The sequence below is a fragment of the Oncorhynchus kisutch genome, linkage group LG17, assembly GCF_002021735.2.
Source record: "Oncorhynchus kisutch isolate 150728-3 linkage group LG17, Okis_V2, whole genome shotgun sequence".
Classification (NCBI taxonomy): domain Eukaryota; kingdom Metazoa; phylum Chordata; class Actinopteri; order Salmoniformes; family Salmonidae; genus Oncorhynchus; species Oncorhynchus kisutch.
Window position 1 is genome coordinate 60,407,263 of NC_034190.2, and position 15,948 is coordinate 60,423,210.

General features: G+C 39.9%; 1 protein-coding gene across 2 annotated transcripts; it reads left to right on the top strand.

Annotated features, from left to right (window-relative positions):
- Window positions 1-2,259: 2,259 nt before the first annotated feature.
- Window positions 2,260-14,937, top strand: exosc10 (exosome component 10). Of its 2 annotated transcripts, XM_020506394.2 has the most exons (25): window positions 2,260-2,492; window positions 3,106-3,242; window positions 3,765-3,888; window positions 4,021-4,125; window positions 5,162-5,327; window positions 5,565-5,673; window positions 5,765-5,840; window positions 9,654-9,764; window positions 9,939-10,082; window positions 10,225-10,415; window positions 10,580-10,736; window positions 10,843-10,991; window positions 11,267-11,317; window positions 11,424-11,535; window positions 12,305-12,352; window positions 12,463-12,538; window positions 12,635-12,744; window positions 12,901-12,990; window positions 13,074-13,142; window positions 13,298-13,391; window positions 13,481-13,554; window positions 13,647-13,824; window positions 13,970-14,034; window positions 14,213-14,289; window positions 14,585-14,937. In XM_020506394.2, the coding sequence occupies exons 1-25, from the start codon at window positions 2,292-2,294 to the stop codon at window positions 14,613-14,615; spliced, it is 2,745 nt and encodes a 914-aa protein (XP_020361983.2). In that variant the 5' UTR covers window positions 2,260-2,291; the 3' UTR covers window positions 14,616-14,937. The 2 variants fall into 2 exon arrangements, with proteins under 2 accessions (XP_020361983.2, XP_031650069.1); XM_031794209.1 differs by lacking the exons at window positions 2,260-2,492; window positions 3,106-3,242 and adding an exon at window positions 3,370-3,487 and having other exon boundaries at window positions 14,585-14,786.
- Window positions 14,938-15,948: the final 1,011 nt, after the last annotated feature.

Consider the following 15,948-nt stretch of genomic DNA (forward strand, 5'->3'; position numbering starts at 1 on the left):
ATACCGTGGCATGCAACCATTGGTTGATGATGCAACGTCTAAGTAGTGGAACGCGACCGCTAACACCTGCGAAATCTTGATTTATCCAAAGCACGGGAACTAACGCTGCTCGTTATCTCCCGTTGCATCATGATAATCTACCATCTATAGATCTGCAGTACAATTTATGGTTACATAGTCTGTCCACGAAAGTCTTTTTTTGTAATATTTTTTTTCTTACATTTTAATTGTCTGACATTTTACTGTATCGTTAGGATCTAGTAACATAAGCATTGTGCTGCTCCCGCTATAATTACTGCTAAACCAATACACTTTTTTGATTTGATGTATGTGTCCAATGTTCAAGTCCAGCCCCTTTCCTCTCACAAACAGCATATGAAGGTACTCTATGTGCTGAAATATCTATCAACCCAGTGTTGCAGAGACTCTTTTTTTAAATGTCCAATGCAGCCGTTTTTATCTCAATATCAAATATTTTTCGGGTAACAATTAAGTACCTCACAGTTATTGTTTAATAATAAAAAACATAGTAAAAAAAGAAACAAAATAGTTTCTTAGAAAAAAAGCGATTTCTCTAGCAATAATTTTGCTAGGACTGTCTGGGAGTGGTCTTAGGGCTCCCGAGTGGCGCTGCAGTCAAAGGCACTGCATCTCAGTGCTAGAGGTGTCACTACAGACCCTGGTTTGATTCCAGGCTGTATCACAACTGGCTGTGATTAGGAGTCCCATAGGACTCTTTGCACAATTGGCCCAACTTCGTTAGGGTTTGGCTGGGGTAGGCCATCATTGTAAATAAGAATCTGTTAATGGACTTGCCTGGTTAAATAAAATAGTTGGGAAGGGAAAACTGAAAACTAGCTGTAATTGGCAGAGAGGTTTGGAACTCTTTCATATTGGTGTATTAAATAATTTACTGCCTGGTGATGTCAACAGGCAGGCCAAAGGTCCATCCCACCGAAACAGGCTGACATTTCAGGCGATCTTTTCAAACAGCTCTTACACTAAAAGGGCATTATCATAATTTTCACAATTTCACAGTACAATCCAAACCGTATAGTGTGGAAATATATATAAAACACAAGAAAATCTATTTAAGATAATAAGAGAAAAGGACCCTGTACAAAGATCAATATGAAGAGGATTGGAAGAGAAAAGTTTCCTCTCCACACATCACAGATCCAAATAATGACTTGTCAATGTGTCAATGCCCAGAGCGCTGCACTGCACATGCTATTGATCAGTGGATCAAAAGGAGCCCACTTTAACACCTGAAAGACCATTGCTCCTGTACCCAAGAAAGCGAAGGTAATTGAACTAAATGACTATCGCCCCATAGCACTCACTTCTGTCATCATTAAGTGTTTTGAGAGGCTTGTTAAGGACCATATCTCCTCCACCTTATCCGACACCCTAGACCTACTACAATTCTCATACCGCTCCAACAGATCCAGGGACGATGCAATCGCCATTGCACTGCACACTGCCTTTTATTGTCCCCAGCACAAGGTGCACGTGTGTAATCATCACACTGTTTAATGAGCTTCTTGATATGACACACCTGTCAGGTGGATGTATTGTTTTGTGAAATGAGAAATGCTCACTAACAGCGATGTAAACAAATTTGTGCACAAAATTTGAGAGGAATAAGCTTTTTGTGTGTGTGGAAAATATACAGTATGCTGTATATTACCAACTGACATTGCTCATTCTGATGTTTCCTAATTTCTTATTATTTACTTGATTATGGATTATGTGTGTATTGTTTTGTATTTCCAGGTATTACTGGACTGTTGGAGCTAGAAATACAAGCATTTCGCTGTATCTACGACAACAACTGCAAATCTGTGTACATTTTGATATACATGGAGGAAGATGGGGACAATTCTCAGATGAACACTGCCATCCGCTGGTACAATCTTCTAATTACAACAGCCTCGTGGACTTGTGTGAGGAGAGAAATAGAATGCAGGGTCCGCAAAAACAGGCCCGCCCTTTAATTAACCTATGCCTACACAAAGCGTAATAAAATATTTGTGCAGTTCACAGTAGTGCCAACACAGGGTGGGTGCAAGTTGATAGATCATAGGCTATTGAGCAGTGGGAGATGGGGGACAGAACAAACAATTTTAGGGTTATTTTACTAAGGGCACTCTAGTCATTTGGGGGGTTTAATTGTATGTGAGTGATATATGCTGTATATATTTTTCAAAGTTACTCAAAACAACTAAAATATGGTGCGTTCTGTCTCTGCTTTATACTCCAGTCCAGTTAGTGGCGCTATTGCTCATCTAATGTTAGTGTTATCCATAAAACCCAACGGTGAAGAAGAAAAACCAAGCGCGGTTGCTTCCTGCCACTCGCATGTACAGAAATTAGAGATGGATTCTTCAAACAGTGACAAACAAAATAATAATCAATCTGTTAACGAAGACCCAGCTGGTGTGGACAACGAGTTTTGTCCCGGTTTCAAGGATGTGGATGCATTTGTGAAGGTAGTGAGCTGACTAACGAGTTGTACTGTGTCTGCAGCATGTAAAACGTGGAACAGCTAACGTTAGCTAACTAGCTATATGTCTCGTAATAGTAGCTTCAGCTACGTTTAGCAAGCCTAACTAATGCTTTAACATAGATTCTAACAAAAAAATAATTTATACACAACATAAGCAAGAGCTTTGTCTCGGGTGTTCAGGATGGTCACGCCAGGTTCCACTTCTCGCTAGCGAGAATCCTCACACAGTAATACCAGAGGCCCAACTCAGCGTAAAACCTGTCTCCCTCAGCCACCAGCAGGTGGAGTTGTTTCGACAAGCAAGGATATTTTGTATAGAAGTCAATGAGAATGTCACATTGGGTCAACAACAAAAAATGTATGACTTAAATAGAAGTTTCGTAATGCTTAAGTAGTTAAGAGTGTACTGCTGTAAGTAAGACGTGTGACATCCCGGAAACTTTGAGAAAAAACGTCTGAGATTGCTATTCATGGTATGAGGCTAGTAGCATTTAACCATGTATCTTGTCAGTATATCCATCTTTGACGCTAGCTAACTGCATTATGCATAAAGGTAATTTTAACTTTGAGTAAGCCTTACCCTTTCTCTTCTATAGTATGGACTGGGCACTGTCGTAGCAGCTACCAAGGCATCTGCCAGTCTACCGCAAGTAGGGGATGAATATGACTTATATCGCAGCTTCCCGGGATTTCAAGAATTCTGTGAAACTCAAGGAGATGGACTGTTGCATTGGTGAGTAATAATTTGTAACCCCGTAATGCATTTCTTTATTTCACAGGAGGTGCAGGTGCCATAAGTGGGGAGGATGGGATCATAGTAATGACTTGAATGGAATTCATGAAATGGTATCGAACTAATTGTTTCCATACGTTTGATACCATTCCATTTACTCCAGTCATTATTGTGAGCCTCTTCACATCATCAGGCCTGAATGCTGATTGGCTGACAGTCATGGTATATCAGACCATATACCACGGGTATAATCTTTATTAATTTTTACTGCTCCAATTACTTTGGTAACCAGTTTATAATAGCAATAAGGCACCCTGGGTATTTGTGCTATATGGCCAATATACCACAGCTAAGGTCTGTACATAAGAAAATGGCCCTTAGCTGTGGTCGGGCCACATGTACATACTGGTAAAGTAGTACTGGATTGTAAACAGTTTGACATTGCTGCCAAGAAAAATGGTTGGCATAAGTCGCTCATGCACCATCTTCCCAACATGTTTGTCTTTTTCTTCCCATGGTCAGTATGAGTCAGATAATGCACCACCATGGCTGCAGAGCTCACATGAGAGACCGCAACAAACTGACGGGGTTGGAGGAAAGATTTGACTTGGTGGTTGACTCCAATGATGTCATTCTTGAGAAAGTGGTATGTATACCAAAGTGGCAGCATATTCTGAACTAATGACTTCTCTAATTCCCCATTATTTTGGGAATTATTCTGAAGTCAACACTTCAGCGAGAAAAATTCACACCACTTCACACAAAAATTGATTTTCAGGGTATTCTGCTTGATGATGCTGCCGGAGTCAACAGGAGCCAGCAACCTGTCATGCCCGCAGGTTTTCAGCCCCCTAAGATCGTCGTATCCAGTTGGAATCGTAAGGTGCAGAAACAAAGCTTCTTGGCACAGGGGCCACAAAATGACAAACCTGTCATAACTATTGTCTAAACATCACAACTGTTATCATGGTTACTCCATACATATCAGTCTGAAAGAAGTCGCTGTAAAAAAAGACGCAATAATCTCTATCAGACAGAATGTTGAAAAACATTTAAACGTCCACTGCCGTTCCTAAGTTTTGGGATCACTTAGAAATGTCATTGTTTTTTAAAGAAAAGCACATTTTTTTGTCCATTAAAATAACATCAAATTTATCAGAAATCTAGTGTAAACATTCATTTTGTAAATGACTATTGTAGTTGGAAACGGCAGATTCTTTTTAATGAAATATCTACATTTATCAGCAACCATCACTCCTGTGTTCCAATGGCACATTGTGTTAGCTAATCCAAGTGTATAATTTTAAGTCGCGTTGATCATTAGAAAACCCTTTTGCAATTATGTTGGCACAGCTGAAAACTGTTTTAATTAAAGTAGCAATAAAACTGGCCTTCTATAGACTAGTTGAGTATCTGGAGCATCAGCATTTGTGGGTTCAATTGCAGGCTCAAAAAGGCCAGAAACAAATCATTTTCTTCAGAAACTACTCAGTCTATTCTTGTTCTGAGAAATTAGGGCTATATTAAGAAATGAGGGCTATATTAAATTATAAACTTGGATTAGCTAACACAACGTGCCATTGAAACACAGGAGTGATGGTTGCTGATAATGGGCATCTGTACGCCTAAGTAGATATTCCATTCAAAATCGGCCGTTTCCAGCTACAATAGTCGTTTACAACATTAACAATTTCTACATTGTATTTCTGATCAATGGACAAAAATGTGCTTTTCTTTCAAAAAACAAGGGTGTTTTATAAGTGACCCCGAACTTTTGAAAGCTTGTGTACTTTACCGGTTGTCCTTTTGGCGGTAGGAAGTGGAGATAAATGTCCACATCTAACAAAAAGTTAATGTTTATAATGTTATTTGGAATGGTATGGAAGTATTATTGATTGTTTTTTGTCTTTATTGAACAGGGGGGTGACTCTGGTTCTGGACGTAGTTCAGAGACATTCCGACTCCTCCAAGCCAAAAACGTCACCAGACCTCAGTTGAAATTCCGGGAAAAAGTTGACAATAGCAACACACCGTTTACTCCAAAGATCTTCGTCAAGCCCAATGCGATAAAACCACTTCCTTCATGTAGGTCGCGTTTGCCATAATTTCAAATAAATTCAGTTGTAACTTATTTTTGTGCCAACACTTTCCTGGTATTTAGAAATTACACATCAGCATTGTATTACCCAATATGATCAATTGTGTTCCATGTAGTTGCCAAAAATACAAAATTCTTTACTAAAAAGTACCAATTAAATAAATTGTACATGCAATAATGAAGTGCGATGAAGATGTCCATTGATTCCATCTTTCCTGTTGTAGATTTTACCAACAAACACATTCGCAAAGAGAGACCAGAGGATTTGGATGTCCCTGCCGCCCTGGCTGATTTCATTCACCAGCAGAGAACTCAGGAGCATGTAGAAGACATGTAAGACATTCTGAGTCGGTGTACTCTCTTGTTCCAAGGGTGAAATGTGATAACATCCCATCTGACATTGCTATCGTTTTTTTCTCCATAGGTTCGCTCACCCATACCAATACGAACTGGATCACCTTGCGTTACCTGAGCATCTTCTGTCCAAGCCTGAACCCCAGGTAAATTGTTTGGTTAACACTTTATTTGAGGTATAGCGTCATAACTAGGATCCTGCATTTGAGTGATAAAATAAGACACTGCATTTACCGTTATTTCAAGCATTATCTTGCTAGTGTCGCTGCAGGTAAAAAGTCAGAGGAAATGTTATTTACACAAGATGTCTCCAATCAATGTCTGGTTGTGCGTGTGTATGTTTGGTGGGGGGATTGCCTGAGTCAGGGGAGGCTCTGTGAATCTTGATCGCACAAAACCTATTATTTAGCAGGGAATATTATTTGTAGATCAATGATTATACACCTCACTTTGCTCAAGTTGACTCTTAACGGACTCAATCTAATTGTTAGTCTCATACACAGTTCACTGCCGATATAAAAGTACAGTCAGTAAAGTGTGTTTGTGCTAGCTCACTGAACATTGCAGTACAATATCAATAATATACAAAGGTCAAATAAAAAATTACTAGTAATTGTAAGGTATATACATAGTATTATAACTGATATGTGCACAATAGTATATACAGTACAAATGAATGTGCCATGACAAGTATGACTGTATACAAATAAACTGGATAGTGTTTTGGTCGCGCAGTTGAATAAATAGTATAAAATAGAACAGCAGCATTGACTTTGTGGTTGTGTGCTTGAGTGGAGAGTCAGTGCAAATAGTCTCTATGGTGCAGGTCTGAGCAGGTAGACAGCTAGGGTTAGCTGTCTGATGGACTGGTAGTAGAAGCTGTCTCGGAGCCCGTTGGTCAGATGGTAAGAGTTAACTGTCCATGGCCCGAGTGACTGAAGTCCTTGATCTTCCGGGCCTTCCTCAAACACCGGATGCTATAAATGTCCTGGAGGGCAGGGAGCCTGCCGCCTGTGATGTGTTGAGGCATCCTCACCACCTTCTGTAGAGCCTTGCGGTTGTGTGCGGTGCAGTTTCCCTACCACGTAGTGATGTAGTCATTGGTGCGGCTCATTGGTGCGGCTGTAGAACTTCTTTAGGATCCGAGGTTCCATGCAAAGTTCAGTTGCCTGAAGTTGAAGAGGTGCTGTTGTGCTTTCACCACTGTCTGTGTGATTGGTCCATGTCAGGTCCTCTGTGATGTGTATGCCAAGGAACTTGAATCTTTAGACCCTCTACTGCAACCTGTTGATGGAGATTGGGGGTGTCCCCTCCTGTGTCCGGTAGTCCATGATCACCTTGGTTTTGCTGACATTGAGGGAGATGTCATTTTCCACTGCAAGTGCTCTCACCTGCTCCCTGTCTCGTCGACTATCAGGCCCACCACTGTTGTGTTGTCAAACTTGATGGACTATTAGCAGGGATGCAAACTGGTGAGGGCCCAAAAAGGTTACTTTTCTTCTTTTTTTGCACTGAAACATGCAAAAAAAACTTCTAGGGGGAAATGCAGGTTAACTAATTAAGCAAATAATATTTTATCTACATGATCAATCTGTGTAAAATAAAGTGGTTAATGTGAACCTAACTCACAGCTTTAAAAAATGTAAGGAAAGCATTCCAATTATTTGATTCCTCGACTTTATTGCAAATGGCACTCAAGTTAAGAAAAAAACAATACACTGATTTTGCTGTTAGCCATGACAGCCTTTATAATAGAATGCTTGTGACCACACACATCTAAATATTGCACTTGGGGAAAAACATCTTCAGTAGAAATAGAAAGAAACAGAGGCATTCTATTTTTGCTCTATTATAGTGGCCATCGATCAAGTGCACAAGGCTACATGTTTGCAAAAATAAAGTTCACTGAGTAAAACATGTAATAATCCCCCCTCACTCACAAGTGTTACTGTCAGTTCAAAACAACAAAAGCAATATCTTTGGGCTACTGCACATTATTACATTGTAGAACAGATGTCCACAGGCAGAAAGTGTACAATGTGCCAGCAGAGCATGATACCCTTTGTTGACATAATTGATCTCTTTCAGGCAGAGAATACACCCGCTATACCCCTTTTTATCCACTGTATTGAAAAAGTGAGAAAGGGGGAAAGTGTGTGGTGGTCCTTTCACCTCTATAGTGGCATCCAGCTTAAGCCAGCTCCAGTGACACTTAACTGTTTAACAAGCAATGCCTCATTTTCACACAATTCTCTCATTCTGAAAATTAACTTGCTGTACTGTAGAGGGAAAACATTAGTTCACAGATAGTAGTTAGTTCGTTAGCTAGTTAACATTTCAGATTGCCAGGGTCCAGTAAGCAACTAACGCGTTCTAACTTGAGGAACGGCAAGGAGTGGTATAACCTTACCAGTTCATACTAGATCAAATTGGTTAGGTTACTAACGTTGGTTCATCTGATGTTGTAACATTAGCTAGATAACGTTAGCTGTCTGACTTTATTTTCACATCATAAACTAAATTATTTGATCAGTTCAGTTGAATGTTGCTCAACATTTCTCTGGCAAGCTATAACGGATAATTCGATCCAGCTAGCAAGATACTTAACAATACTTGTTCCACCACACTTTCTCCCTCACCTCAAACTTTCCAAATGCCAGTTTTCGGTTACAGCTCATGAAGTACGCTTCATCACCTTCTCACCCCAGTCTCCGTGGTCAGGCTTCTCACCTACCTCTTCGTTATCGTTCAGGGGACGCGCTGCTGTAAATTAACCACGCCTCTTTCCGAGCGCGCGCTGATGTTGTAACTAGCTAATTGGTTGTCTCTTCTCTCTTCAGTCGCGTGCTCCATTCTGTTATGTGAATGATTGGCTTAGATGCACCCAGTATTGCTCCAAACGCGCATCACTCGTTCGCATACAGCCAGTTGTCATCCAAAGCCCCCCCCCTCTAGTTTGCATCCCTATATTAGGGACAGTTAAAGGGGAGAGTCAATAAAAAACAACCATGAAAGTATGTAGAAAATAATAAAGGCCAATATTTTCACTTGAAAATACCGCACACGGGCACTTGTTGCAGATTACAATAATATATTCAGCAAAACCTGCAACATTGGGCTACTTTACTACAAACAAAAATGTGCATTATCATGCCTGAGACCTTGTCAAGTCCATCCGGTGTCACTTTTATTTTTGAATAGCTAAATACACTTTGACGCGGTCATGAAGCATTTTTCCCATGACGTCTTGACACTTTGTTGACCTTGACATTACTGGATATCTTTATTGAAAGCTGTTGGATATCTTTATTGAAAGCTGTTGGGTATCTTTATTGAAAGCTGTTGGGTATCTTTATTGAAAGCTGTTGGATATCTTTATTGAAAGCTGTTGGATATGTTTATTGAAAGCTGTTGGGTATCTTTATTGAAAGCTGTTGGATATCTTTATTGAAAGCTGTTGGATATGTTTATTGAAAGCTGTTGGGTATCTTTATTGAAAGCTGTTGGGTATCTTTATTGAAAGCTGTTGGATATCTTTATTGAAAGCTGTTGGGTATCTTTATTGAAAGCTGTTGGATATCTTTATTGAAAGCTGTTGGATATCTTTATTGAAAGCTGTTGGATATCTTTATTGAAAGCTGTTGGATATGTTTATTGAAAGCTGTTGGATATCTTTATTGAAAGCTGTTGGATATCTTTATTGAAAGCTGTTGGATATCTTTATTGAAAGCTGTTGGATATCTTTATTGAAAGCTGTTGGATATCTTTATTGAAAGCTGTTGGGTATCTTTATTGAAAGCTGTTGGGTATCTTTATTGAAAGCTGTTGGGTATCTTTATTGAAAGCTAATATTGGTCAAGTTCGCCTCTGGCACAAATAAGCAAATGTTGTTTTGTTTTTTGTGTGATACATTTTCTCAATTGATGCCAGACTTCATTTTCTGTGTTTTTATTTTTCAGATGTACAAACCACTTGCTGAGACAAAGTGCTCATTCATTGACAATCTGGAGGATCTGGTGGCAGTAAACGAGAAACTGGCCAAGACGTCAGAGTTTGCAGTAGATCTGGAGGTACAATTGAGGGTTTTGCACATGTTCCTCTGTCTGAGACAATTAAATTGTACCTCAAATAACTAAGCTTTAAAGATGGGGAAAATTAACACTTGCTAGTTTTAGCCTTTTGTGACCTCATCTGTCCTACCCAACCAGGATTTTCTGTTGAATCATGTGTATCTTCTCTCTTAGCATCACTCCTACAGAAGTTTTTTGGGCATCACCTGCCTGATGCAGATTTCAACACGGGATGAAGACTTCATTATAGACACCTTGGAGCTGCGTAGTGAGCTGTACATACTCAATGAGGCTTTCACAGATCCCGCCATCGTCAAGGTCATTGCCTGGTTGTCTAAGCACATTTTGGAGCCCAATGCCCAATAATGGCAATGGTAGCAGGCTTAGCATTTCAGTTTACAGAAACTTCAGTATAGCCTAGAATTTGAGTCACTAATGTAGGTTTATATGGCTTTCGCAGGTTTTCCATGGTGCCGACTCCGATATTGAGTGGCTGCAAAAGGATTTGGGCCTTTACATTGTCAACATGTTTGACACTCACCAGGCGTCACGAACCCTTAACCTGGGCAGGCACTCGCTTGACCACTTGCTTAAGCTGTTCTGCAACGTGGACTCTGACAAACGCTACCAACTGGCAGACTGGAGAATACGGTAATGTCATTTCGCTAACCCTCTATTATGCACTTTGATGTTGTAGATGTTCATGTGTGCTCTGATTGTTCATAAATGTGTACTAAATAGTTTTCACTTAAAGCTGTTCATGTTGGCCTGGGAGCAAAATATGATTTGATTGAATTGCTTTTGATTTTCCCTAGGCCTTTGCCAGATGAGATGTTTCAGTATGCCCGGGCAGATACCCACTACCTCCTCTATGTCTACGATCGGCTGAGGGTGGACCTGTGGGAAGTGGGCAATGGGCAGCCTGCCCTGCTGCAGATGGTCTGGCACAAAAGCAAAGACATCTCATTGAAGGTACACTTCTCGAGCTGAATAGCGCGACTGAACATTACCGCACCACCTAGGCCTAATTCCCTTGTTAACTTGTTCAGACAATAACAGTGAAAACCCCTCTCTGCAGAAATACATGAAGCCGCTCTTCACCGAGGACTCCTACATGGACCTGCTGAGGAAGCAGAAGAAGGCGTTCAACACGCAGCAGCTAACTGCCTTCCGACTGCTGTACGGCTGGAGGGACAAGCTGGCCAGACAGGAGGATGAGAGCACTGGGTAGGGAGGGTCTTGCCTATGGACCCATTTGTCGTTTGCTCCCTTAAGATCCTGATGCTCAAGAGTATTTGGTTTGGATTGTGAAGTTGGTCTATGAAAGCCAGCTTTATACTGTCTGCTACATTTGCTGCCCTCTTTCCCCAGTAAGCACCTAACACTGCTTGATATGTAAAATCATCCTGATTCATCTCAAACTGAGATTGCCATTTTCATTATTGCTAAGGTTTTTGTTAAGTATATGACTTTTATTTAAACTTGCTTGCCATGTGTTTCAGATATGTCCTGCCCAATCATATGATGATTAAGATCTCTGACATCCTGCCCAAGTAAGTTGAGATGCCGGTCCCCCCCAAAAACACACACCTGTGCACATGCACACACACAAACATTAATACCATGTTAAACAATCCCCATCTGTTTTTCTTCTACCAGAGAGCCTCAAGGCATCATCGCTTGCTGTAACCCTGTCCCCCCATTGGTGCGGCAGCAGGTCAACGAGCTCCACCTATTGGTGCAGCAGGCCCGGGAGATGCCCCTTCTCAAGGTGAGACATGCCTGGGGGCAGTGTTGATTGTTTACTACATTTAACCTCAATCAACTACCTGAATTAATTGAGTTATCTATTTTCAATGATGACAACCTCACTAACCAGCCTGACACATCTTGGTTTGGGTGACTTGATGCTGTTATAGTGTCAAATAAGTAACTAGTGAATAAAGGTACTCTAATAAAATCTGATTTTTCTGGTAACATACAGATGATGTTAGCAGATATTAATGCGAGTGTTTGTGCTTCTAGTTCCGACAGTGCGGTAATATCTAACAAGTAATTAACAATTCCCCAACAACTATCCAATACACACATCTAAAAGGGTGAATGAGAATATGTACATATAAATATATGGATGAGTGATGGCAGGACGGCGTAGGCAAGGTGCAAACGATGGTATAAAAAACAGTATATACATATGATATGAGTAATGTAAGCTATGTGAACATTGTTTAAAGTGTCTAGTGATCCATTTATTAAAGTGGCCAGTGATTGGGTCTCAAAGTAGCCTGAATTAGTGATTGCTGTTTTAACAGTCTGATGGCCTTGAGATAGAAGCTGTCTCTCCGTCCTAGCTTTGATGCACCTGTACTGACCTCGCCTTCTGGATGGTAGTGGTGTGAAGTGGCAGTGTTGTCCTTGATGATCTTTTTGGCCTTTCTGTGACATCGGGTGCTGTAGGTGTCATGGGGGGCATGTAGTTTACCCCCTGCATTTATACAATGGATTTCACTTGAATCAATGTTTTCCGTGTGTGTATATAGGCTGAAATTGTGGCTGACAAGAAGAAAACACTCACGCCCATAAAAAAGGTTTGTACAACTAGTTAATTGATACCACATCCACTTGGTTATACATTTTCACAGGTCATTTATGAGCAAAACTGCTTATCTGAAGTGCCATGCATTGGTTCTTTTTGCAGCCAGAAATTCCTCTTTTTGGTCCTCATGATACATCCAGAGTCTCTGAAAGTGATATCCCCAGCTTTACCCCAGATAGTAAGATATATCTTAAGTCCATTGTTAACATTAATTATGTTGTCCTTGGCTATAGTCATTTAAACCAATGAAAATGTACTTTGCGTCTACTTTCAGAACTCTCAACCAAAAAGGGGGCACTCTTTTCTGAAGAGGAGCAGGGAGAGGAGGTTGACATGCATAAAATGATGGGTCTAGTAGTTTCAGCGAAAATCACATTGTTTGAGGTAAGAACTATGATGTCTGGTTGTGTTTTGGCCCATGAATGAATGAATGGTACACTACAGTACACCTCTCAGATTTGTTGTCTGTTATAAGACTGTTTGAAATGTGACTGTAATGATCTCGGTTGGTGACTTGCGTGTTTTGTGCTTCTTTTGAAGGAGGACACAGTCAAAGACCCTGGTCACCTCACAGTGGCTCAACAGAAAGCATGCAGGGTTGTAGAGTCTTTTCAGAACCCTTTCCGAATGGTAAGATGCATTGACCTGGTAATGCGTGGTTAACCAATGATGTGTTTTGTTTGTGTTGCTATAATGCATCCTCTTGTTTTTAGTATCTACCGTCAAACGACATCCATATCTCCAAAAATGCTAAGTTCGACCCCTCTACGAAAATATATGAGGTATTTATTAATTCATTGATATTTGTACATAATGATTGTGGCAGAAATTATGCCACTGAAATCTGAACTCGAAGATGGTCAATATTATCTTGAAGTTCGAACTGTCAAACTTCATTTGTCCTGCTTGTGTTATATTATCCACTATGTTTCAACAGATCAGTAATAGATGGAAGCTGCAGAGTGTGGAGCAGCAGCAGAAGGAGGTAGAGGCCAAAAAGAAAGCGAAGGAAGAGGCAAAGGCAGTAGCAGGTGTGGTGTACTTGACTTGATTCAAATTAACTTTCTAAAATTATTTCAAACCATCCTTTGTGAATATTGTGAGATTTATTGTCCTACAGAGGAAAGGAAGAAGGCCAAGCAGAGCTACCAGGAATCACTTCAGAATGTTGCAACTGTGCGCCAGCAAGCTTCAGTGAGTAGTTTTCACATTTCTTCAGAGCTATAAGAAAATATTTTCAATTCTGTGCAGGCAAGTTCTCATTACATTGTTTACATTTCCATCAGGAATCTATAAAACCAGGAGGAAAGAAAAGGGAGAGGGTTGCCAGTGAGACAGGAGAGTCGACCCCAAAACCTAACAAGAAACTAATGAAAGCTGCTGTGAAGAAAAACGAGGACTCTACAACACCTCTAGTTTTCAAACCGTATGACTACAGCCAGTCAGATTTCAAAGTCTTTGCTGGTACGCAACCACATGTATTTGTTTATGTTCTATCTGACTTTGGTCGTGATATTTGTAGTTGGTTGATGCGATTATTTTGCATCTCCACACATGACCTTCCTTTCTCATTGTATGTGGTGAAATAAATCATTTTTTGATGTTCTAGGGGCCAAAGGAAATGATGGTAAACAGTTTGATCCAGACAGACAAGGTCATGAACCCAGGAAAAAGGTATTATTAACATCAAGTTATAATTATTACATTTGCCAAATTAACCCACTGTGTGTACATTGTGCATTCAATGTCATCTTGCTAAGTCTACCTTTAACGCTGGCAAGATATTTGTGGAAAAGTAGCAGTTCTCATGGCTATTATAATATCAAGTGAACATTCTTTTTGGTTTCTGTAGAAAAATGCAAAAGCACAAAAATCGAATGCCTGTGCTGGGAACCGAAGTATGTCCTTTTTTGGTGGAAAATCCGAAAGGTAACAAGATCCATGCTTGCTGTTTTGGAGACACCATCGCACTTGCTCGCAAAGATATTTGCTGTGGCTAATTAACAGTAAATAAGTGAATTGCTTTGCCACAATTAGGCATGGTGTTTAGCTAGCCACCTAAAACTGTTTACAGTTAACAAACTCTTCTACTTTTGCTAGAAAATGGCGGGTATCTCCAGTGTACATTTTACCATTGTGACGTGCATATTAATTTTCTATCACAATTCCAGTTTTGATTGTTCTACTAATATCACTGTGTTGGTTTTCTTTATTCATCTTGCAGAGGAGTCTGTCGTAACTGGCCTAAAAGTTAGGTCTACCCATCAATGAACTTTTCTTCTCTTCTCAAAAAGGAAACCTGTTTTAAAATTAGATTTTTTTTTTGTGTGGATCTAGTTACCATATGTTAGTACAATGGTGCACAAAATATTTGTTTCTTTAACAAAGTATTTGCAGCCTGCTTATTAAAATAGTTTTTAAGGGAATTTGTCTTATTTTATTTGTTGATGGAATCCTTACAAAATGTGCTTGCAAACATTCAGACTAGACTGTCAGGTACATTTTTAACCACACTTGCTGTTAAAGCTCATACAGTTATTGGCTGCCGCTCATTAAAAGAGGAACTGGTCAAAACTATGCAGACTTTGGGAATGATCATTTTGAAGACTTTTGCAGTAGTTTTCATAAATTGAGTACCTTTCCAAGATTAGTTTTGTAAATTAACAGCAACCAGTGACTTGTCTAATGGGCAACAAGTTCTATTATACCTGGCTGAAAGTAATGGTTGAGGGGAGAGCCAAAGAACAGGAGCGTAGGAAATGCCCATTGTTATACTGACTGTGTGTTAATGCCTGTTGACTGATACTATCTTGTAAAGACAGAAAAAAAAAGGGACCAAATTGACAAAGTATCTATTCTAAGCTACCTCGAAATACACAGATGATAAATGACAAAATATACTGTATATTATATGCCATTTAGCAGAAGCTTTTATCCACAGTGATGGATTTGTGCTTTTTTTCAAACACCTATTTTTCAGTGGCAATTGACGGGATTATAACTGACTAAATAGACCCAGAAAAAAATTAACAAAAAGGATTTTTCATTTCAGTTGACTAAAACGACACAACAAAATTATCTGACTACCTAATGCATTGTTCCGAAACTGGGGCGAGGGGTGTGCAGGAGGAGCGCTGAATTGTTTTATTTTTTAAATTAAGAACTTTGTGCTTATCACTGAAACTCTTAATCTCAAACTCTTCTCCAATCCAGTAGGTCAGGTGTTCCTAAACTTTTTCACTCAGGCTCCCCTTTTAAGCGTAGGGGAACATCCCGCCCCTGCACGCACACCACATCTATTTATATAAGCACAGTTCATGACACAATCTGTGACTTAAACATTACAACAATCTATGGGCTAAAAAAACATTAGCTGACTAGTTGGGTTAGTTGATCTGGACATTTCTGACAATTTATAAATGGCTCTGTAAGGTATGCAATGATTGACAGGATAAGAGGAAAACTGATGCACTACCCAATTAAACCTTGTGCATTCTACTATTACAATTTTCAAGAGTATGTTGAAAACCTGACTTGAGTTACCCCAGAAGCCTTTATGACCTAAACTGCGCTGCCAATTATGACAAT

Bases quoted from the DNA above. Each gene is read 5' to 3' on its own strand.
- exosc10 (XM_020506394.2), top strand. From the start codon at position 2,292: ATGTTAGTGTTATCCATAAAACCCAACGGTGAAGAAGAAAAACCAAGC. The intron at 2,493-3,105 runs GTAGTGAGCTGA...TCTCTTCTATAG, and splicing joins ATGTGGATGCATTTGTGAAG to TATGGACTGGGCACTGTCGT. The intron at 3,243-3,764 runs GTGAGTAATAAT...TCCCATGGTCAG, and splicing joins GGAGATGGACTGTTGCATTG to TATGAGTCAGATAATGCACC.